Source organism: Lytechinus variegatus, chromosome 4 (assembly GCF_018143015.1).
Source record: "Lytechinus variegatus isolate NC3 chromosome 4, Lvar_3.0, whole genome shotgun sequence".
NCBI classification, from domain to species: domain Eukaryota; kingdom Metazoa; phylum Echinodermata; class Echinoidea; order Temnopleuroida; family Toxopneustidae; genus Lytechinus; species Lytechinus variegatus.
Window position 1 is genome coordinate 64,440,114 of NC_054743.1, and position 23,168 is coordinate 64,463,281.

The 23,168-nt window shown below is 37.5% G+C and overlaps 2 protein-coding genes across 2 annotated transcripts; both read right to left on the bottom strand.

The window, feature by feature from the left end:
* Window positions 1–398: 398 nt before the first annotated feature.
* LOC121414533 (tubulin alpha-1B chain-like) lies at window positions 399–8,296 on the bottom strand. Its single transcript, XM_041607743.1, has 4 exons — window positions 8,137–8,296; window positions 2,932–3,154; window positions 2,460–2,608; window positions 399–1,679 (listed from the first exon to the last, which is right to left on the bottom strand). The coding sequence occupies exons 1-4, from the start codon at window positions 8,137–8,139 to the stop codon at window positions 699–701; spliced, it is 1,356 nt and encodes a 451-aa protein (XP_041463677.1). The 5' UTR covers window positions 8,140–8,296; the 3' UTR covers window positions 399–698.
* Window positions 8,297–13,780: 5,484 nt separating this feature from the next.
* LOC121414532 (tubulin alpha-1C chain-like) lies at window positions 13,781–21,951 on the bottom strand. The gene is made up of 4 exons (XM_041607742.1): window positions 21,626–21,951; window positions 16,379–16,601; window positions 15,975–16,123; window positions 13,781–15,476 (listed from the first exon to the last, which is right to left on the bottom strand). The coding sequence occupies exons 1-4, from the start codon at window positions 21,626–21,628 to the stop codon at window positions 14,493–14,495; spliced, it is 1,359 nt and encodes a 452-aa protein (XP_041463676.1). The 5' UTR covers window positions 21,629–21,951; the 3' UTR covers window positions 13,781–14,492.
* Between the last annotated feature and the right edge of the window lie 1,217 nt (window positions 21,952–23,168).

A 23,168-nucleotide genomic window follows, 5' to 3' on the forward strand; every position in this document is an offset into this window, starting at 1 on the left:
GTGAAAGAAAACCCACCTCGAATGTGGTTTCTCGACTCCTGGAGTGCAGCGCCATCTTTTGACAAATTAAAGATATTTTTACGGCTTTCATTTCCTCAAAAAATATATTCCTGCGACATCTACACTTCCTCCATCTTCTCCCCGACGGCCCGACCCTCTTCTTCCCTCCCTCCCCCCCCCCCCCCCCCCGGGCCCCCACCCCATTCCCTCTCTCTTCTCCGTCCCACTCACTTCTATCTATCTATCTATTTATGTATCTATCTAGCTCTCTCTCTTTCTCTCTCTTCTGTGGCCTAGTTGCGTTCAATTGAAGTAAGAAAACTCTCACAATCACAATCACACTTTACACATTAACAGATTTTTCAAGATAACATGAAAATAGCACTAGACCTTCATCATTCGTTTCAGATTGTTTTATTACTAAATTTTGGCAAAACTAAAGTCATAATGCACTTCGTGAAATATTGCATATGAGGTATCGAAGATCATGTCACACGATCGTAATAATGATATGATATCTTTTAATTGAAGACTGAAAAGAAAAAGTCAGAATAACAGAATTTCCGTGTGTATTTAAAAAGGTGTTTTTGTTCTACATAAGAGTCTGTGTTTGATATCATGCGGAATAGATGCAGGAATTTCTTGAATTGCATTTTCGCATTTTAGGGAGATTTTGAACTGCAAATGACCCCGTTCATTCAGTATTCATCCTGCTCTTCTTCATCTGCTGGGTCAATAGAATCCATTCCGACTTCTTCGTAGTCCTTCTCGAGAGCAGCCATATCCTCACGAGCCTCGGAGAACTCTCCTTCCTCCATACCCTCTCCGACGTACCAATGGACGAAAGCACGCTTGGCGTACATCAGATCGAACTTGTGGTCAAGACGTGCCCAGGCTTCTGCAACTGCAGTGGTATTGCTCAACATGCAAACGGCACGCTGAACCTTGGCAAGATCACCGCCAGGGACGACGGTGGGTGGTTGGTAGTTGATACCGACCTTGAAGCCAGTTGGACACCAGTCGACGAACTGAATCGATCGTTTGGTCTTGATGGCAGCAATGGCGGCGTTGACATCTTTGGGGACGACATCACCACGGTACAGGAGACAGCAGGCCATGTACTTGCCGTGACGAGGGTCACACTTCACCATCTGGTTAGCGGCCTCGAAACAGGAGTTAGTGATCTCGGCAACCGTCAACTGCTCGTGATATGCCTTCTCAGCTGAGACAACTGGTGAGTAGGTAGCGAGAGGGAAATGGATTCGAGGGTAAGGCACCAAGTTGGTCTGGAATTCAGTAAGGTCGACGTTGAGAGCGCCATCGAATCGCAGAGAAGCAGTGATGGAGGAGACAACCTGAGCAATGAGACGATTCAGGTTGGTGTAGGTGGGACGCTCGATGTCGAGGTTACGTCTGCAGATATCGTAGATGGCCTCGTTGTCGACCATGAAGGCACAGTCAGAGTGCTCCAGTGTAGTATGGGTAGTCAGGATGGAGTTGTATGGCTCGACTACTGCAGACGCGATCTGCGGTGCTGGATAGATGGAAAACTCCAGCTTGGACTTCTTTCCATAGTCAACGGAGAGACGTTCCATCAACAGAGAAGTAAAGCCGGAGCCGGTGCCACCACCGAAGCTGTGGAAGATCAGGAATCCCTGAAGACCTGTGCACTGGTCAGCCTGCAAGGAAGACAAACGTATCATTTATATTTGTATTATATTTATCGGCCACGTATCTAGAGAAGTCGCCCATTCCTATTTAGGTCAATTATTTTCCTCTCTTGAGCAAGAAGTGTATGTTGTTTAAGTTCTCTACATGCAAATTGCCATAATGTTGGCCTGTTTTCTATTTCACTTGCTTTGGTAGGACTCCCGCAATGGAACCCATTTAGCACTTAATTTTTGTATAACCACATGACCTCATATTCATGAGAAGGGTGCTCGATTATAAGCCACCAAACCTGAGCCACCAGAAACAGAGAATCGACGCTTTTCAATAGCACGAAGAGGGTTTATTTTCATTTGATCCAATGCCAATTCGTCCAATTGCCAACTCATTTACTATCATTTGGACTACTATCGGTTCCTCCAATATCCACGCGGTCTAATTGCCATTTCGTTTCATAACCAGTTGGTCAAATAGCCATTTAGTCCATATACCATTTGGTCTAATTAGACTTAAGCGTTGATTCGGCAAAATGAATGAAACTAAAACGAATGTCAGACCAACTGGTTATGAGACGAAATTGTCACAGACGGACAGGTGATTAGACGAAGTGCTGATTGGACCAAATGGTTATTGGGCCAAAGGGTTGTTAGACGAAATATTGATAGACGGAACTGCATCAGACTAAATGAAGGTAGACCATGTGGTGAGTGGACGAATTTGCAATTTGTAAAGAGTATGCATCTTGATTCGTGTTTAGAAAATGGTAGACGTAGTACAACAGCAGAACTTACCAACTTGCGAATTCTATCTAGGACGATGTCTATCTGCTCTTTCCCCACGGTGTAATGACCACGGGCGTAGTTGTTGGCAGCATCCTCCTTGCCGGTGATCAGCTGCTCAGGGTGGAAGAGCTGACGGTAGGTACCGGTACGAACCTCATCTGAGAGATTAACATTAAAAGGAGGGGCAGATGAGATGATAAAATATGGACAAATCACATCGATTTGCTGGAAATTATTGTTTGTAATATCTTTTGATAAGTTCTTTGAAAGGAATTTTGATCGATCAGTCTTGGATCTCATACTAATCATGAAGTAGCAGGAAACAAACTTGTCGGTCCATAGGGTTCTAAAAAACAGAGTTGACCAGACTAATATTCATCAGGGGTTTCAAGGGGCGTATGAGTAATATCACTAAATTGAATTTAATTTTTGCACTGAACAAAAGGACATGAATATTCATTCCCTACTAGTATTTACATACCAATAACAGTTGGTTCGAGATCGACGAAGACTGCTCGAGGGACGTGCTTGCCAGCGCCAGTCTCACTGAAGAAGGTGTTGAAGGAATCATCCCCACCTCCTCGAGATGCATCCGAGGGCATCTGACCATCAGGTTGGATGCCGTGCTCAAGGCAGTACAGCTCCCAGCAGGCATTGCCGATCTGGACTCCGGCTTGACCGACGTGGACCGAGATACATTCACGCTATGAAAAAAGTAGGACGAATAAAGAAATATAACATGCACTGTCACACTTAGAATGCTTTGAGAAAAGGGGAAGGTTTAAATTCGTAAAGGAATGGTGAACTTTGTCAATGAAGGTTTAACTTTGTAAAGGAAGGCTCAACTTTTGCTAAGGAATCTTCAACTTTGTAAAGGGAGGTTCAACCTTGTAAAGGAAGGTTCAGTTTCATTGAGGAAGGTTCAACTTTGAAAAGGAAGGCTTAACATTGTGGAGGAAGGTTAACTTTATAAAGGAATTTTCAATTTTGTAAACGAAGGTTTAACTTTATAAAGGAAAGTTCAGCCGTTTAAAGGAAGGTTCAACTTTGTAAAGGATAGTTCAACGTAGCAAAGGATAGGATTGTTCAACTATTAAAGCAAGTTTCGACATTGTAAAGTATTAAGGTTCAACTTTGAGAGGAAGGTTTAACATTGTGGTGGAATGGCAACTTTTTAAACGAAGATTTAACTTTGTAAAGGACAGTTCAACTATTTAAAGGAAGATTCAACTTTGAAAAAGAAGGTTCAACTTGTAAAGGATTTTTCAACTTTACAAAGGATGATTCAACTTTTTAAAGTAAGGTTCGACTTAGTAAAGTACGGTTCAACTTTTTAGAGGATGGTTCAACTATTTAAAAGTAAGGTTCGAATTAGAAAAGTATTTTCAACTTTTTAGAGGATGGTTTAACTTTTTAAAAGTAAGGTTCGACTTATTAAAGGGGTGTTCAATTAGCAAAGGACGTTGAACTTTGTAAAGGAAGGTTCAATTTGCGTACCCCGTTGTTTCCCAGGGAGAACCTTACTGGGCCTAAAAACCCTTTGCATCTTTCAGACCATGAAAAAAGATCCAAAGGAGTAAATTACATATTGTAATATGTAATTTTGTATTGTAATAAATTTCAAAATTTAATAACTTCACTATTTGTAATCACATTGTGATGAAATTTTCAGCATTTTACCATGTGAATTTTCCTCTATTTATCTAGAGTATGAATACGAATATATTCAGCCCAGAGTACCCCTTTAAAGATGAATTCATATCAAAATATCTCACACTGGAGTGACGTTTATTCTTTTATCTCATCCCCACTCCCCTCCCAATCGATTTCCGATCACGGATCTTCGGATCTTATTCGGATAAAATCCGAGTATCAAATTGAGCGCATCCAAACTTATCATCCTCCTCCACCCCCCCCCCCCCCGGCTCCTCAACCTTGTATACCCTTTCAAACCTCCTCCCTACAGACGAAACCCCCCGATGTGCTCCAAATTTTGGAAAGGCCATTTCAAATCCGGAATATGCCCCCCTTCTGCCGAGATGCTCGGCGTAGAATGACGACATTGATCATGCATGTTGTAATGCCCTTTAAAATACAGTAAAAATAAATAATAACCGATCAGCTGAACAAGGAAAAAGGTCACCAAGTTTAAAACAATATATCATGTCAAATAGAAACACGTAAATACATTAAACTTCTTTGGGCTAGGAGTTTATAAAAAGAAGGCAGAAAAAATGTTTTTTATCAAAGGCGCTGTGGAGGATTAGGGGGCAATTTCCCATATTGAATGAATTAAATACCCCCCCCCAAAAAAAAAATGATGACTAACATTTATTTTTTAAAAAAAGGAGATGATGATTATGATGAAGAGGCGTAAACTATTTTTTTAAATATTTCATCAACAATTTATCATTTCATGTTGTCCCTCGACAATAGTGGCGTCACCCCTTATGGTATTAAAACTATTTTTGTTAAAGGAGAACCGCACCCTCTCCAAGGAAATGTGTTCAAGAATTGATTTTCCTCGATGTTGTGATATTTTCGGCGTTTGGAATTCGAAGCCTCAAAGGTTATTGTATTAGATGGAATATTTACAACGATTTTCTTCGACGGTTTCTGCTACTTTATATTTCATACTTATCGTATGTAAAGTATTTATACCAAAGTTTTGTAATGTTATGGATTTATAAAAAAATAAAACCTGAATGAAATAAAATTAACCATGATAACCACAACCAAATAAAAAAAATATGACCATATCTAGTACTTATCCACATTAAAATGAACGAATTAATCAATGAATCTACCAAGGTTAGGTAATGCATTTTTTAATCAACATTATAAAGGAAAAGTCCACCCCAACAAAAACTTGATTTGATTAAAAAGAGAAAAGTCAAACAAGCATAACACTAAAAATTATATCAAAAATCGGATGTAAAATAAGAAAGTTATGGCATTTTAAAGTTTCGCTTTATTTCACAAAACAGTTTTATGCACATCTGGGTCGGTATGCAAATGAGGGAACTGATGACATCACTCACTCACTATTTCTTTTATATTTATTATATGAAATATTTTGATTTTCTCGTCATTGTCATGTGAAGTGAAGTTCTATTCCTCCCTGAACACGTGAAATTATTTTAACATTTTGTGCTTCAGGCAAGGGGATCCTAATCGTCAAATTTGTAAAAAATTGAAATATTGTATGATTCAAACAATAGAAAACAAAAGAAATATTTAGTGAGTGACATCATCGACTCTCTCATTTGGAAGTAACTGGCTCGTTCATATAACTATTTTGTTAAAAATAAGCGAAACTTTGAAATGGAATAACTTTCTTATTTTACATCCGTTTTTGATGAAATTTTCGGCATTGTGCTTGTCTGATTTTTCTCTATTGATTCAAATCAACATTTTTTTTTAGATGGACTTGACCTTTAAAAGGATTTGCACATAAAATTCGATGAGTCTTTCATGTTTGAGTGTCATGAAGTAAATGACCTGAAACAAAAATTTCTTAAAAAGAATCACTTGGATTTAGACGGAATCCATACTGACTCAGCAAAATTAGCAATCAACACTTCCACTCAGGAAGAGGGCAAATCTTATTTTGAATCCCGTAATCTCAGCAATCATAGGGATCCCTGGGCATGAGTAAGGGAATATTTCTTGAATTTGTGCAAAAAAAATGTTTAACAAAGGTCTTTCGTGGCAGCTTTTTGTGTGAAAAAAATAAATAAATATTCGACTTGAATCCTTTATTTTGGAAATATTTCATGGAAAGACTGTTCGTTCAACTTTATCACCACATTTTACTGATTCAGGCTAATATTCTATAAGAATTAAGAATTCCCCGACAACGCAGTGTGGGTGTAAAATTTACCATTCTTTTTTTTCTCAAATCCACACTCAACTGTTTGAAAAAGGGCACCTAAGCTGGTTAAATAATGGATTTTGTCTCAGCAAACAACTTAAAATAATTTTTTTTCTACATTTCCAGGGGGGTGATCAAAATTTTCGGCAGAGTGTAGGCCTAACATTATGTCAAATTTCATAGCAAATATTATTCTCTTCAGTATAGGCTAAAGACATTTGACTTGTCTATTGTGTTCGGCCCTGCACATGATATTGAAGGCATCAGCTCCATTAATCAGTCTTGGTGTAAAATTATACCTTAGAAAACCATCACTCGTCATGTTGACCTCATAGTGACCTGATGGATAGATCTGTAGAGTGATTAGACATGTCCTCATCTATATATCTCATGTCACGGGGTCAAGGGTAATTAATATCGCAGCCGTGTGTCCCGTGCGCTGATAAAAGATGATGTACATTATTTTGAGACCATTGACGGAAATATAAGTACAATATATATTTTTTTCGTTCTCTCTTCAAGAATACTTTATATTTGTTCGAACTTCGGGTAATTCAATATGATATCAAATCTGATATTAAATGACATAATTCGTATGTCTGAGATATTATTGTTGTTGTTTAGGGTTGAGCGGAATAGTTGGGGCTCGATTTCTAAAGCTCTTCATATTCTAAGATTCCGATCCTCATGCTATTCTTATGAGTGGAATATAATGAGTCAAAGTAAATGAGGGGGAAATATGGTGTATGTAGTAAAATTTCTTTTAAAAAACCGAGCGTAAGCGAAGCGAGCGAGTAACATTTTGTAAAAATCTTGTTTTGTTTTTTGTTTTTTTTTTGCATTTCGACATAACATTCAGAAAATAGTACAATATCTTATCCTAATTCATCCCCCCCTTTTTTATTTTCTCTGCCCCCCCCCCCTTGGTTTTGGAACATTTAGGGGTCCATGGTCCGACTCCCCTCCCCCTCTACAGTGATTCCAATGTACTATGATATAATCTTGTGCAAGGAAATGTGTCAAACACTTCCTTATTTCACTGAGAGACGATCGTGAGATGCAGTGTTCTAATTATAACTTTAACAAGGAAATGAATAGGAACAAAGAAAACAAGAGTGTGGGTGGGGGTAGACATAGGTGACCGAGGTCATATCCTAGTTTGAATGAGAATTTGTCAGTTGGTTCCTTCTCAGGATTTGGTAGTTAATGAAAAATGATACATCTTGAATTAAAAAATATAGGCATTGGATTAGTGTCTATAATATAAAGGGACCCATTCTAACATTTCTGAGAGAATGGATTTTTGGAATTTATATAAATGGTGAGCTGGTCATATGTGACGTTACAAAAGCCAATTTTTAAAATGTCCATAAATGTGTAAATCTTTGATGCATTTTCAACGAATCGTCACCAATATGTTGGTTTTGTTTTTCTGCTTTTCAGTAAAAAATTAGTTCACGTCATGATGACTTTCCCCTTAGGTTTCCGTACAATTTACAAAAAAAAAGAATTATAATTCATCAAGATAGACTATTTATGCACTCTTCGCCCTTTGCTTTGTCATATAATTTCGGTAAGTTTATTTTTGCCAGAACATCCCCAACAATTTGTGTTTGTGCTCCACGGACAGATTCTATTTCATCTTTAATAAATTATCAATCGCCAAAAAAACTGAATTCATTTCGAAATTGAAGTATATATAGCCTTCGGAATCTACAATATGCAAACAAGCACAAGTTTATAATTTCTTGTCTAACCATATTTCTTGTTACGCATGCTTTTTTATTAGTTAGAGTAAAGATAATCACTTACCATTCTGATGGATATGTTTTCGTGGAATGACGATAAAATTAGTTAAAACAAAAGTTGTCCTGGTCAGTTTTGACAAAGAACCTCAATCTCTTCGCTGTCCGTTGCGATGAGCGGCCGACGAAAAGAATGTGAAGAGGTGAAGCTGTCGATCGTATATGGGCAAACGATGTCGACAGAGAAAGCTCCCCGCTCCTTGCGCATCACGGTATTGGGTAGTTTAAAGGCCCAGACCTTTGTCTCAGTTGTAAAATTATCATCAACTGTTCTTTTTTATTTTAAAGGTGAAATTCATTAGGGATCAAATTAATTACGTTGAAAATATTTCATATCATTGATTTTGTGATCAAGGTTTTTTTTCTATAGAAGGTGGTCAGTCTGGCTCATAATTGTGTACTTCAAACTGCTGAATATATAGACTAGCTTGCTAATTAGAAGCAGAGTTGTTTAACACAGGATGAAAGACATTTCTCTTGATGACAAGTTCAAGGAAGGCAAATAAGAGGACGTTTGGTTTTGAACTTTTGCAGGGGATTATTATAATAATGATGATGATTATAGCTCTGATGTGATATTGGCAACAATGACCAAATGCATCGGTGATGATGAAGATGATAATGGTAATGATGGTTCTGATGATGATGATGATGATGATGATGATGGCGATGATGATGATGATGATGTTGACGATGACGATGATGACGATGATGATGATGGTGATGATGATGACGATGATGATGATGATGATTATTATTATTATTATCATGATAATAATGATGCCTATGATGATGATGGTGATGATGATGATGATGATGATGATGATGATGATGATGACGGTGGTGGCAATGATTTGATTGTGTGAACACAACTTCATTAACACTTCCAAATCTTAAATCATGTCTTTAATGAGCAAGATTTTCCCTAAAGCACTATGCATGGATGGACATACTGGAAAAGAAATATAAAAAGAAAATGAAACTTGTATACAGATTAATTGAATCAATATTACAAAAGACTATGTTGGGAAAAAATATTTTGGAGGGGGTAAATCTAGGGGATGCAGAACGGTTTTGAAAGGTGGAAGTTGCTGTGCAGATAGTAGGATGAATGACCAGCCAAAAAATCACAAAATATTGAAATTTTTACTGTTTTTCTTTTAAATAAGTTTATTGAAAAAAGGGTCGGCGGAAGCCCCCTTCCCTGGCTCCGCAGCCCCTGTATATTTGTTTATATGTATTAAGGTTTTCATATATTTTTTCTAATTACTTATGCGTTTTCAATTGAAATCCCATTTTAAAATGTCAAGTGTCGCAGTCGTGCTTTTTCTATAGTGTTCTAATATTTGCATTCTTCTTTATTCGTTTGTTTGCCTGTCCTCTTGTCTGACAGGTTTATTTCGACAAGCCCGAATTTGTTTGCAAACCACGAACTAAGTTTGACAGATTGTTTGTTGTCTATCTGGATAAAGTTATCTTTATCACCAGTCATAAGCTGCAGTATATACATTCAGGGAACTGGGCGTTTGTAATTATTGAACATTGAACATGTTATGCGCTGCACATCAACATCGACATTTTTTTTTTGGAAATATAGATTCCAATTGATTTTCTTTTATGAAAATTAGTTCATGTGGACCGATTGTTGCGATTTTTTATTAGTTAAACACTAAAAATATTTGGCAACATACTGTACCCACAACAATTGGTCAAAGCTTTATCCAATTCTGGGTAGTTTTTAACCAATAATGTGTGCTTTGGGTGAAAACCACACAGTATTGGTTGAAAGTTGCCCAGAGGTGGATAATTTTTTAACCAATTGTTTTGTGGATGGACAGTATGTTGCCCAACATTTAAGAGTGTGCCATTATCGTGATATAACTTTGGAAAATATTTGGAATAAAATCACTAGCCAGTTACACTGGCCATGCACTGCAAAAACTTCGGTGTTGATTTAACTCCAGCCCGGAATCTATATAATATGTCCACACCAGAGAAGTATTGAAACAACACCAGTTTGGAATCAAACCGATGCTGTTTTAATACTGATTGGTGTTGTATAAACACCTATCTGATGTCAGACCAAAACCAAACTGGTGTTGTTTAACACTTCTCTGGTGTGGATATATATAGATTCCGGGCTGGTGTTAAATCAACACCGGAGTTTTTTCAGTGTACGGCCATGACACTGCACGATTGCAAAATCATTTTCTTACACTGTCTTGTCGAGTGAAGTATTTAACCATTTAGGGGAAAATATCAGAAATTAAATTAGATAGAATGAAAACCATATACAAATCTGAAGACTGTGACTTGAATTATGGAAAAGAGATTAAGATTATCAAATGAATCTGGAGCAAATAAAAGCACTATATTGATGACTTTAAATTTTCAAGGTCGTGCAAAAACGGGGTCAATTGGGAACAAGCTGCGCCAGTAATGATTTTCAATGTGATAATAATACATAATGTTTATAACTCGCGTCATAGAAAAGATTTAAAGCATAATTCCAATGGTGATCACAATTACTTTATAAAGTACTGTAGGTCTATATACTGTAAAAGGTGTGGTGTTAAACTGACACCAATTGGTGTTAATAGAGGACCACACCCTGAGGTGTTAAAATATAGTGATTGAACATAACACCAAAGAGTGTAAATGTAACAACCATAGGTGTTGTAATAACACTTTAAGGTGTAGAACTAACACCACCAATTTAACACCGGTGTAAAATAACTGATGTGGTCCTCTATGTACACCGGTTAACACCACAGTTTTTGCTGTATAGTGACAGAGCAAAATGATTCCCATCCCATAGACTTTTCTTATACTTTCCTTGATCATCGCCGCCTGACTATTCCTTCTTCTTTCCTTTTTCTTTTCTTCTTCTTAAAATATAATTCGAAAACAAAATCTTGGGGGGCTCCAATCACATGTTCCCCCTGCACTCCTCCCTTGCCTGTATGTGTTTCACCTTCCTCATTGTCATTATCATTATGTATTTGACCATAAAAACATATAATTTTTACAATGCAAAGACGAAACTACAATTTGAATCATGATAAATAGATCATATCGTAGTTCTTGTCTAACCATTTACTAATACTATTCTAGAATAAGTTTTGAAATTAATGGTGAAAATGAGTAGGCCTATTGTGAATACTTATGTCAGAAATTACACGTGGAACATTGTTATTTGTCCGCGCATGCGCCTGTTTAATTTATATTAGTCATGTGCCATAGATGCAGTAAAACACCAAACTAGACCAAACTAGACCAAACTAGACCTACTATATAGACATGGGATATATCAGCCCCTGTTATAACTATGACGTCATGGATATAACAAATTACATATATTTCATCATACTGCCAACGTTTATCTGATGGCGTGGAACACAACATTGACAAAAGAGATTTACAAAGTGGACAGTTCGCCGCGTCGGTACCGTACTGTCTGCGTGTATTCATGGTATTTAATTGATGATGTCATTTTGATTTGACATTTATCCGTGATGACAAACAAATTCACAAGATGTTGCCAAATGTCTTTGCTACAGCAGGGGAGTTATTTCCTTGTAATTTCTAACTGAAATTGGAGAAGTAGGTCTATAGGCCTCACTCTACTGTACCACGGCTGGTATACAATACATGAATGTACTTGAATATATTTAGACACGGGCTCTGTATCGATTTATTTGTAATGGATACTTCTGCTATTAATTATTACTATCTGGTAGGACATTGACTACCATTTATTGATTTCAATAACTAATAAGATGATAAATAATACTGTAGTATGTTTCATTATGTTGAAGAATATAGGCCTATTCCTCCACCCATCAAGTCACACGGAAAGACCGGTATACAGATCTGTATCGAATAACACAGGTCAGTGACTGAATGTGGTCTGTGTCATGTTCCTGCTGATAGCATAGATGGCGCTGTTCCATTTTTAATGGTTCAAAGATTGATCCGTGAATTACAAGGAGCACATGACAGGGACTTTCATGGATTTTATTTTAGCGAGGTACATTACAGTGGCGGCTCGAGGGGGAGGCCCGAGCCCCCAACCCCCCTCCCCACACACACACACACTTTGAGAGCCATAATTAAATTTGTAATGTGAATATACCGTGGTTGCCCAAGTGTGCCCCCCCCCCCTTGAAAGTTAGGAACTTTTTATGACATTTTTTTTTCTTTCAAGAGCGACGGGTGTGAAATTATATATCTGTTGATATACTGAGGGTACAATGAAAAAAATTGATTATTTTGTGAAAATTGAATTTCATTGATTTTTCTTACTACACTAAGGGGAAGGTGCTCGCTGTGACGCCAGAAATGGAAGACCTAAAATTTTGATAATTTTTGCTTCTTCAAACTTCACTAATATTGTTATTTCACCCCCCCCCCCCCATTTTACGACTTTTGCTCAGTGTGAACTTACCCTTTAAAACCCCACTCAATGCCAACGTTGCTTAAATTTCCCCCTTTAGCAGGTTTCAAATGCACTGTTTCCATTATTTATGGGACACGCTCTATAACTAACACTGGCAAAGCAAACTGTCACAAAAAGATGAAGCACAATTTGAACCACTACTTCCTTAAATAAATTTGCATAAAATGGGTTTATTAGCGAATGCTGCCTGTGCACATGAGTTTTCAGAATGGAACAATTATTCATACATCTCGACAAAAGCATAAATAACAATATACAAACCATGCAACATTCAGTACGCATTAAAATCTATCACAATAACCATGGTAACAGAACTACAAAATAAATTCAGCACTGGTCAACATAACGATAAAAAAAATGGGAAGATGTCTAGATAATTCTTTGCAATAAATTTAATACTGATTTATTTTGATCGAAGCTTTTACTTTCTCAATTGTCACTGCATGGAGCAGTAAGGGAAGCATACTAGCCGAAACATTTTTTTTTTTCATTTTTTTTTCGCCTCTTATATTTCATCATTGAATAAGGAAGAACTACGTTTTCTTTAATATGGCAATACGACATCGAGTTACAAAAACATATATCAACTCGAGGTTACTTTCTTTCCCATCGAAAATTGCGTTAGACGTCACCATAGAGACATTCACTGTAAACAGATAGTTCCCGGAAGAACCAAATAGATGAAGATTGATTTTCAAATTCTGGATTATACGTTAAAAGTACGTTCATACATTCGTGTGTTTTTCTTTTTTGAACTTCAAGTTGGAAAGCGTCAGCGCTATGTTCATACTTTTTTAAGTCATATTAATTTCGTTGTTGAAATCGAACTCATAGTATGCATTTTCATGTACAAGCGCTTTTGCGTCATTTATGATAGTATTTCCTATTTTAAGTTTAACAAAGCTTATAAAAACATGTAATTTTCATTTAAGCGAAGCAGCATCGAATTACAAGCATTTTTGTCCAGAATGACCTTAGCATAAAAGAAAGAACCAAACCCTGTAGAATTTCGATATACAAAAACACAGTCACCGGACATAGCATTTACTTCGTCATCTGGTCATAAATGTACATAAATTGCACAGCATATATACGTTGTTAATATTAACTTATTGACACAATTCAACGACTGATAAGTGGCCCATGGATTGTCTTTTCTTTATAACCTCTGACGTCATGCATGTCTTATCAAATGCACAGTTTCTATAACAAACCTACCATCAGCCAATCAGATTAAAGGATTTCAGTAGCTTTTAAACTGTTATTGCAAATTTGGTAGTATAACAAGTTACATGAAACGGGTCCTAGGTGGGCCTTGACTCAGGCCTGGACTAGAATCACGGCTTTTAGACAGACCACGACTCGCCTTGAATCTTTGTTTCACCTTTCGACTGTTCGAATATTCCTAGACCCCGTCTCACAGAAAGTTGTGATTTATCCAATCAGTCTCAACTATTGAAGTCGATCAATGTCAAGCACGCTAATTTGTCAAGACATATACATTTTGTGGCTACTAGTAAGCTGCGCGGTTTAACGCAGTTGCGGTTGATCGAATCATGGACCTATCAGGTCGAATCAATCGCAACTCTTTGTAAGACCTGGGGCCGGAATTTATTCATTGATGGTGGTTCTACGTGTATATTCTTGATCATTGTCTTGAATCTCTAGGGTTTTTGAAAAATATCTTTCAATCTTAAGTTATGAGAAGACTAACAACATCATGATCACTTGCCCTACTACTGAATCATCATTGTTCAATCGACCTGGAGCTGAATAGCAACACGTTGGGATCCGAGCAAATAAAAGGCAATGACAATGCTGCCACAAAGAACACATATTCCGAAGCAATGATACATATCGGCAAGAAGAAATATGATTCAAGAATGCGACATATAGTATACTTTTTAATACTCTTCGATTTCAGCTTCTTCCTCTTCGCCATCATTGGAATCGACTCCGACTTCCTCGTAGTCTTTCTCGAGGGCTGCCAAATCTTCACGAGCTTCGGCAAATTCCCCTTCCTCCATACCCTCTCCGACGTACCAATGGACGAAAGCACGCTTGGCGTACATCAGATCGAACTTGTGGTCGAGACGGGCCCAGGCCTCGGCGATAGCGGTGGTGTTGCTCAACATGCAGACGGCACGCTGCACCTTGGCAAGGTCGCCACCAGGTACGACGGTCGGTGGCTGGTAGTTGATACCGACCTTGAAGCCAGTCGGACACCAGTCGACGAACTGTATGGAGCGTTTGGTCTTGATAGTGGCAATGGCAGCATTAACGTCTTTAGGGACGACATCGCCGCGGAATAGAAGACAACAGGCCATGTATTTGCCATGACGGGGATCACACTTCACCATCTGGTTGGCGGGCTCGAAGCAGGAGTTAGTGATCTCAGCAACTGTCAGTTGTTCGTGGTAGGCCTTCTCAGCAGAGATGACTGGTGCGTAGGTGGCAAGAGGGAAATGAATACGTGGATAGGGCACCAAGTTGGTCTGGAACTCAGTAAGGTCAACGTTGAGGGCGCCGTCGAATCGCAGAGAAGCGGTGATGGAGGAAACGATCTGACTAATCAACCTGTTAAGGTTAGTGTAGGTGGGGCGTTCGATGTCGAGGTTGCGACGACAGATATCATAGATAGCCTCGTTGTCGACCATGAAAGCACAATCGGAATGTTCAAGGGTAGTGTGGGTTGTCAGGATTGAGTTGTAGGGCTCGACGACGGCAGTGGAAACCTGAGGAGCCGGGTATATGGAGAACTCAAGCTTGGACTTCTTTCCGTAATCAACGGAGAGACGCTCCATCAGCAGAGAGGTGAATCCAGAGCCAGTTCCACCACCGAAGCTGTGGAATACCAGGAATCCTTGAAGGCCTGTGCATTGATCCGCCTAGAATAAGTGTAAAAAGCATATGATCCGTGGTAAACGTCAAAAGTCTCTTTGAAAATTCAGTTGCTTATGTTCTTATTTCGAAATAACCAAAAGTCTTTTTCAGCAGTTCAGTATCACGTCTTCAAATTTTGTTTGCAATAGGAGCAAAATATCTACTTGATTCTCTTATTTACTTACAATGTATACTTAGCTGCAGTCTACAGCGTAGATCAATTCTAACAGAGAAGAAGATGTTCAATTCAATTCAATTCAATAATGGTTTATCAAAAACATACCTCGCAGCCAAAGGCTGAATAAAAAACATGTGTACTATTTACAACAATAGAAAAATACTTAAATACAAACATGCAATGACATAAAATTAATAGAACTTCTTATTGTAATACAAGGAAATAAATTGTTGAAAGTAAATTAAATCATAATTGTATTGAACATAATAAATATTAAGTATGCAAATTATTAGAAGAAGAAGAAAAGGAAGAAGAAGTTCCTTACCAGCTTCCTGATCTTGTCCAAGACTTGGTCAACCAGCTCCTTTCCGACGGTGTAGTGGCCACGGGCGTAGTTGTTGGCAGCATCCTCCTTGCCGGTGATCAGCTGCTCAGGGTGGAAGAGTTGACGGTATACGCCAGTGCGGACTTCATCTGCAAAATCAAAGGCAAATGTGCCAGAGATGAACATCTACGCGTATTTCTGGCATGACTAGGAGAATAATTGATTAATGTTGCCCGTTGGCCATGTGAGTTGGGAAAGCCTGACATACGTGTCATCGACACAAGGCATCTTTTGCCTGCTCTAGAACTTAAGTTAACCACAGGATCAAGGGGAGTCATCAAGGACTGCTGGTGCACACATTACAGGAAAAGGTCAACAGTTACTTTAAAAATGGCTGGACCTACCGACTACGGTTGGCTCAAGATCGACGAAGACGGCACGGGGGACGTGCTTGCCAGCTCCAGTCTCACTGAAGAAGGTGTTGAAGGAGTCGTCACCACCTCCAAGTGTGCTGTCGCTGGGCATATTGCCATCGGGTTGGATCCCGTGCTCGAGGCAGTACAGCTCCCAGCAGGCATTACCGATCTGGACTCCGGCTTGGCCGACGTGGACTGAGATACATTCACGCTGCAATACATGAGAAAGACAAAATAAGTTACATCATTACAAGAGCCGTCGCATGATTCCCACTCCCTCGTCCTTTAAGAACTCTAGATTAATTCGTGCCGTCATCGATAAGAGGGGGAGAAATGCGAAACAAATAGGATGTAACAGAAGAATAGAACAAGAAACGGGAAATGGAAAGAGGGTTATAATAAGAATAGGAAAGGGTTGAAAATATATCCAGTATTAAGATGGAAAAGGGAGAAGTAGAACACACAAAAATGCCCACATAGTAGAAAGGAAAATTGATATTTCGCATTCAGTGATTCAATCAGTAAATAAGCATATCTCTAATTTGTATAATATTGTATGTTTCATTTGTATATAAATATATATATATATATATATATATATATATATATAATGTTTCTGGGGGCAAAACTCGTTCCATAATTTTGAAGAAACTCGGATGCGAGGGAGCGAAGCGTTCGAGCTTGCATTGGAGGAGCTTTTGCACATTCGTGCAAAAGGTCGAAAATATTCATTGGTACAATAGATCAGAGCAACGTCAATATATTTTTTACTTTATCTGACGTCATTTTCAAAATTGCTGCCCCCCCCCCCCCCCCCCGCTGCCCGATGCGTTAGGCCGTGGATACAAAAAAAAATGATAAACCGGACACGTTATGACCCCAATACAATAGAATAAAACAAGATTGAATATATTAAAAGTGTATTAAAAAACAAACGAAAATATATATAAATAAATATAGTAAAAAAATATATAAAAAAACGAAATATACTAGCAAGTTATCATGTCTCCAAAACTTGTGGCGGGAATATTCAATTACAACAATAGATTAGAGCAACGTCTATGTTTGGGTATGTGTGTGCGTGCGTATGTGTGTGTGTGTGCGTTTTTTTACTTTATCTGTGGACATCTAGAAAGGCATCTTCACAGAAATATCGCGTGCATCGCGTTTATCATTAACCCTAATGAAATTTCCCGCGACGGTACGACCAGGGTTCCTATTCTATAAATGGGCAATATCTATATGCCGATGACATCATTACCATGATTAATGGTTTTATTTCATGTCTGATTTCCATTGCTCACTCATTACTCAAATCATGTTGCTGGAATCAAACATCGGTGGAATTAAACGACATGAAGAATTTAATTGACCTTCAGTGCATGCCTTATGTATCTTCAGATGATAACCATTACGGCAGATGTCCCGAAATTAAAATGACTGCTCATTTTACACAGATTTGCCTGGATCCTTGAAAGTCTCTGATTCGCGAAGTAATGATATTATATTTTGTTTTACCGAACCAAAAAAAATCAAGATCCATTGTATTATTTCTCCCGCTTTGGAATAAAAATGTTTTTCATTACTCCTCTATGTTCTTTCTTCTCATTTTGTTTTTTTTCCTTGTTCTTCCGATCTCATTATTTTGTAGTAATGAATACTATTGAATTCACCATATACAGACTGCCCATATGCTAATGACTGTGGCCCGTATTCTGATAGCAGGTTTAAAGTTGTGGTTTAAGTATGGGAAGCCAAAAGTATCAATTTTTTATTAAGTTGTATGTTTCTTATGTTTACTGTGCTCTTTCCTGATTCATTGATGGTGAAGACAATCATCTATTTATACTTCCTACACAATTATGAATGATTTGAGAGCCGAATGAGCTGAAGTATGATATCTCTACTTTTAGTGATTATGTAACAATTGGCTGTCCATACTTAGACCATAACTTTAAACCTGAGTTTAAGTTAAACCTGATATCAAAATACGGTCCTCTGTGTATAGTTTACCACCCCCCCCCCCTCCCTCCCTGCGAGAAATGAGTGAATTATTAAATGTGGGAAGCCAATTATGATGATCATGGTGATATAATATAAATCACTTAAATTAGTTATCGGAAGTGTAGAAAAAAGAAACAAGTGTATATGTTCATAATTTCTGGACGTATAATCATTATTTAAAAAAAATAGAAAATATAGTTGGAGCCGTGGTGCATTCATTTTTCGAAGTTACCAATCCGAGCAACTCCCGTGTCAAACATGCTTGGAGCTAGTGACATCATCGTCTAAAGCTAAAGATATTCCTAAATATACTCAGGAGACAAATAAATACATAGATAGAAAAACGGAGTTCAACCAGAAAAAAAATCTGAATGAAAGAAAATTGACTAAATTGATGGTGGTGGCTGTACCAATTTTCAGCAAGCCAAACTTAAGCTGCGATGCCTATAGTATATTTGTCAGTGTATTACGAGGAGGATTTGCTACAGTATGGGAGATCCGAAGCGAGCTTGACGATCGATGAGTCATCCGAATAATTCCCTCGTTTTTATAAGATGGAGGGAGGGAGGGTAATTTGAGGCGCCACACACTACACGGTATTCCATGAAAAAAAAGATTGGTGTTCGGGTGTAAGGTCATGAATGTGTTTAATTAGCATTGCGTTTATAAACAATGTTGAAATGAATTACGAATTCTCAGATATATTGACGGAAGGGAAGAAAGAAGTATAGAATCATCAGAAAAAAAATTGAGATAGATAGACATACGTACGGAGATGTTGGGTAGATAAACAGATAAATGTGTATCGATGAAAAAATATTTCAAAAGATTAATGATGTGGTGATGATGGTGATTTTTTTCGAACTCGAAAAAATAATTAACTCCACAGGGAAAGGTAGATAGAAAAATAGAACGATAGATAGATACATAGATAGATGATATATAGATGTTTGGATATACTTTATAGTGAGGGGGATTGGTTGATGGGTGGATGATAGAAAGATAGTTCGATAAATAGATGAATACATTGACTGATAGCAGCCAGAAAGATGGACAAAGACAGAGGGATTGTAACAAGCAAACAATATGCTTGCGTATTTTTTTCATTATTTACGCAAATTAATTTGCAGCTATGACGTATCCACACCAACCTGAAGACATAAAATAAAACATAAATGACACCTCGGTCTCTAATTTCAACGTACTTGATAATGTCGGTAAACAAACACCCAAAACTATGAGACACACATTTTTATTAGACACCATGTTGGCCCCTGATAGCAAACCAAATGGCGGGAATGAGTTTCCCTTTCTTCGCGATACAAGAGGGGGTTGAAGATCGTCTGCATACATAATACAGTGGCTGCGAACCACGGGGGCATTTATTATTCATCTACGGCCATCTCGGAAACATAATCAGGAACCTGGCAGACAAGAACTTTCAAAAGATGTGGACCTTTCTTAAAGGAGCAAATGCTTTCAGATAGAGTTATAAGTATGGTAGTAACAGTCACTTTGCTTTAAATAACAAAAAATGTAATTTTTCCTCCATCAAGAAACGTTTGACAGGCAATGTATACTATCCGATCAACAGAACCCTATTTAACATCTTGATATCATTTTCTACATTTTAAGGAATAAGCCCCTCATAACCATGACAACTGCTCACTTTTTTTTAATTGTGACATTTTTTTTAAAAAGAAAAATGCGGATAAACCTGATGGAGTTTTTTGTGTGTGTGATGGTACATTAAAGAAAGATGGATTTCCCCTCGAGTATTCATTTATATCATTTAATTTTTTTTATCAATTTTATGTATTCCAGCCATGGCGTAATTTCCTTCGGCAAGAAATTTATCCACATTATGCTGCACTCAACCCAGGTGAGGTGAATGGGTACCCGGCAGGATTAATTCCTTGAATGCACTGAGCGCTGAAAGGTAGCTCGAGCTAAAGCCGGAGTAATAATGATAATAAACAATGCGCCTCGGAATAGAATATGTCTAGATAGATGGATAAAATGCCTATTATCATTATTATTGCTATTATTAGTGTTATCCCAAAAGCATGTAATTCGGGGATGGACTTGAATTCTTTCAACAATGATTGATAATATATAAGCTTGCAGGTCAAAAAAGTGAAAGGGATATATAGATGAATAAATAAATGAATAAATAAATATACAGATACATACATACAATAAATTAGTCGGTAGAAAATATGAATAAATGAAAAACATACGTGAATAGATACATATAGGTAAATAAATGAATGAATACACACCTACACGAAGTATTAAATGAATAAATACACAAAAAGATAGATAGATGAATAAGTTAATGAATAGATGAAAACAGTCGTGTAAGTAGATAAATTGATAAATAACATTAATGATGAATATATAAATAAATATATGAATAAATATATAAAATAATAGTGTACCAATCATTAGAAAATGAATGAATCCATAATCAAATAAGTGTGTGGATAGATCAATAAATGAATTAATAAACTAATTAATCAATCGAAAAATGAATAGAAAATTGAATGATTAAATGGATACTATATAATTAAAAATATATTTTCCATCAATGCACGATAAGTTGCTTTGACAAGGTTTCTGAGACGTGGTCACTGGGACATCATGTTCGCCTCCTAATTTCACATATCTATACTATTTCTCAGATATCACCCCGAAAGAAATATAATCGGATATTGTACCAAGTAAAAAAAAAGCACTATAAAAGCTAATGATTCTTAACCGAAATACATGTATCTGATTCTTCTCCGTCGGCCGATCGTCCTTGATTCGTCCTCGTATGCCCATAAAGGTTATTGATTTTTCGCTATCTGATGAATTACGTCATACTCTATTAATAGCAGAGGATCGGGTAGAGGCATTATACGCCTCTGACGGATATGGGATGGATGATGAATAGAAATGGCAGGCTATCAACATTTTCTAAATGAACGAGTCAAATCGATAACCAACTAAATAAGCTATCAAACAAATAACGTGCTGAATATGATGAAACGATACATATTCAATTTGCATAAACGACATGGCAAGTGGTTATACGATGAAGATTGGAATGATTATACGGGGAAACGCCCGAACGCAAAACACAAAATGTTCCACGCAATCCTTGCAATTGTTTTGACTGCATATCTCTCACCTAAGTTGGTAATTAATTCAACTAATTGAACCTATAACGTAACTCAGGACACTCACCATGATGATTCGATTTGGGCAAAATATGTGAGATGATGAAGATGAAGAGGCGAGATGATTTGCTCCTTAGATGGGCAAAAAATGAGTAGAAGGAGGATGGCGATAACAAGATCAAATCCTCTTTTTGAAAGAGTTAATAACGGTAGAATGCACACATATAACAAGAACAGAGATGGAAATATGACAATGAGGCAATGTAAATGGCAGAGTTTGATGTCCGATTTCGGGTAAAGGACAAAAGATTGTCTCGAAAGGTATAGAGAGAAAAACGAGCTAGCACTGGTACGATGGAGCGGTAGTCGTATTGTGATGTCATCGGCTCACGAAATCAACGTTGATGCGTTCCCCGTGCCTGATGCTGCAGCTTTCTTCCTTGCGCTCTCCAAACCTCTTGTCTGCTCTCTCCGGTGATTTCTGCGCGTCGATCTAAGGCACCTAATTTACATGATTTATCCAATTCAAACCTTGGGAGTGCGTCTGTTTCCCTCGTTTTCTTGGGACCCTGACCAGCTTGGATACTACACCAGCCTGCCTCCATCACATCGGAGAGAATTATTAGTGGTGATGGAAGCGATAGAATTCTGATGATCCATGCGAAGTTTATTGCATTTTACTCACAATTAAGCAGACGGATTATCATGTTTGATTAAATCTTATATAGGATTGATTTTTTTGATGAGATATCGTTACGCGTTTAACAGGTGACTCAAACCAGAGCGTTATTATTGTTTCAATTTTTCAATTCAATTCAGTTCTTTTATTTCATCTCCATTCAAAACATAATACAAAGTAATATAAAGCAATACAAATCAAGTACAACTTTTACAGAAGGGCATTCTTACTTCGTAAAACAGACAAAAACAGTATAAAATAGAGCATAAATGGAAATGAGGGGGATCCACTAAAAAGCAAAACTTGTAAAGTGTGTATCCCCCTTGGGAATGAAGAAAGTATAGTCGGCTTATTATATGCATACATGCATGTATTACAGGGAAGAAAAAGAGAACCAAAGAAATCATATTGATGCAAACATAATTACTGAACAAATGCAAAGCTTTTCACACAATATAATACGCACCATCCACGATGTGGCCTGTTTTTTAATAGTATTCCATCAACTTGAAATTAAACTATACAGTGGCAATCAGTGGCGAACAAATTGGGGAGACTTGGGCGCTTGGGGCGCTTACCCCTCCCCCTCCCGACTTTTCACGACCAAGAAAAAAAAGTACAAGGACTGTAAAGAAAAGAGAGAAGGGAGAAATATATAATTTAGGAATATTATGTCAAAATCTAACACAGAATTTGATTTTGTTTTACACGTGTCGAAAATTTTGCTCTCTCGCAACTTTTAATAAATTTTGGACGATACGGTATCTGACCCCCTCAAAATGCTTAGCTCATTACACCACTGAAAGCATTAATACAAGACAGTCACTCAAAACAGATTGGTCCACGTATTGCTTTAGTGGAAATTTTGCATGAGTGTAAAACAAACAAGTATGACATACACTTGATCATTATTAGTAGCAAGGTGCTTGAT

Excerpts from the sequence above, each read along its gene's own strand:
- LOC121414533 (XM_041607743.1), bottom strand. Across the intron at positions 2,609-2,931 it reads TCTCGAACCAACTGTTATTG|ATGAGGTTCGTACCGGTACC; the intron begins GTATGTAAATAC and ends TTAATCTCTCAG. Across the intron at positions 1,680-2,459 it reads TAGATAGAATTCGCAAGTTG|GCTGACCAGTGCACAGGTCT; the intron begins GTAAGTTCTGCT and ends TCTTCCTTGCAG.
- LOC121414532 (XM_041607742.1), bottom strand. Across the intron at positions 16,124-16,378 it reads TCTTGAGCCAACCGTAGTCG|ATGAAGTCCGCACTGGCGTA; the intron begins GTAGGTCCAGCC and ends TTGATTTTGCAG. Across the intron at positions 15,477-15,974 it reads TGGACAAGATCAGGAAGCTG|GCGGATCAATGCACAGGCCT; the intron begins GTAAGGAACTTC and ends CACTTATTCTAG.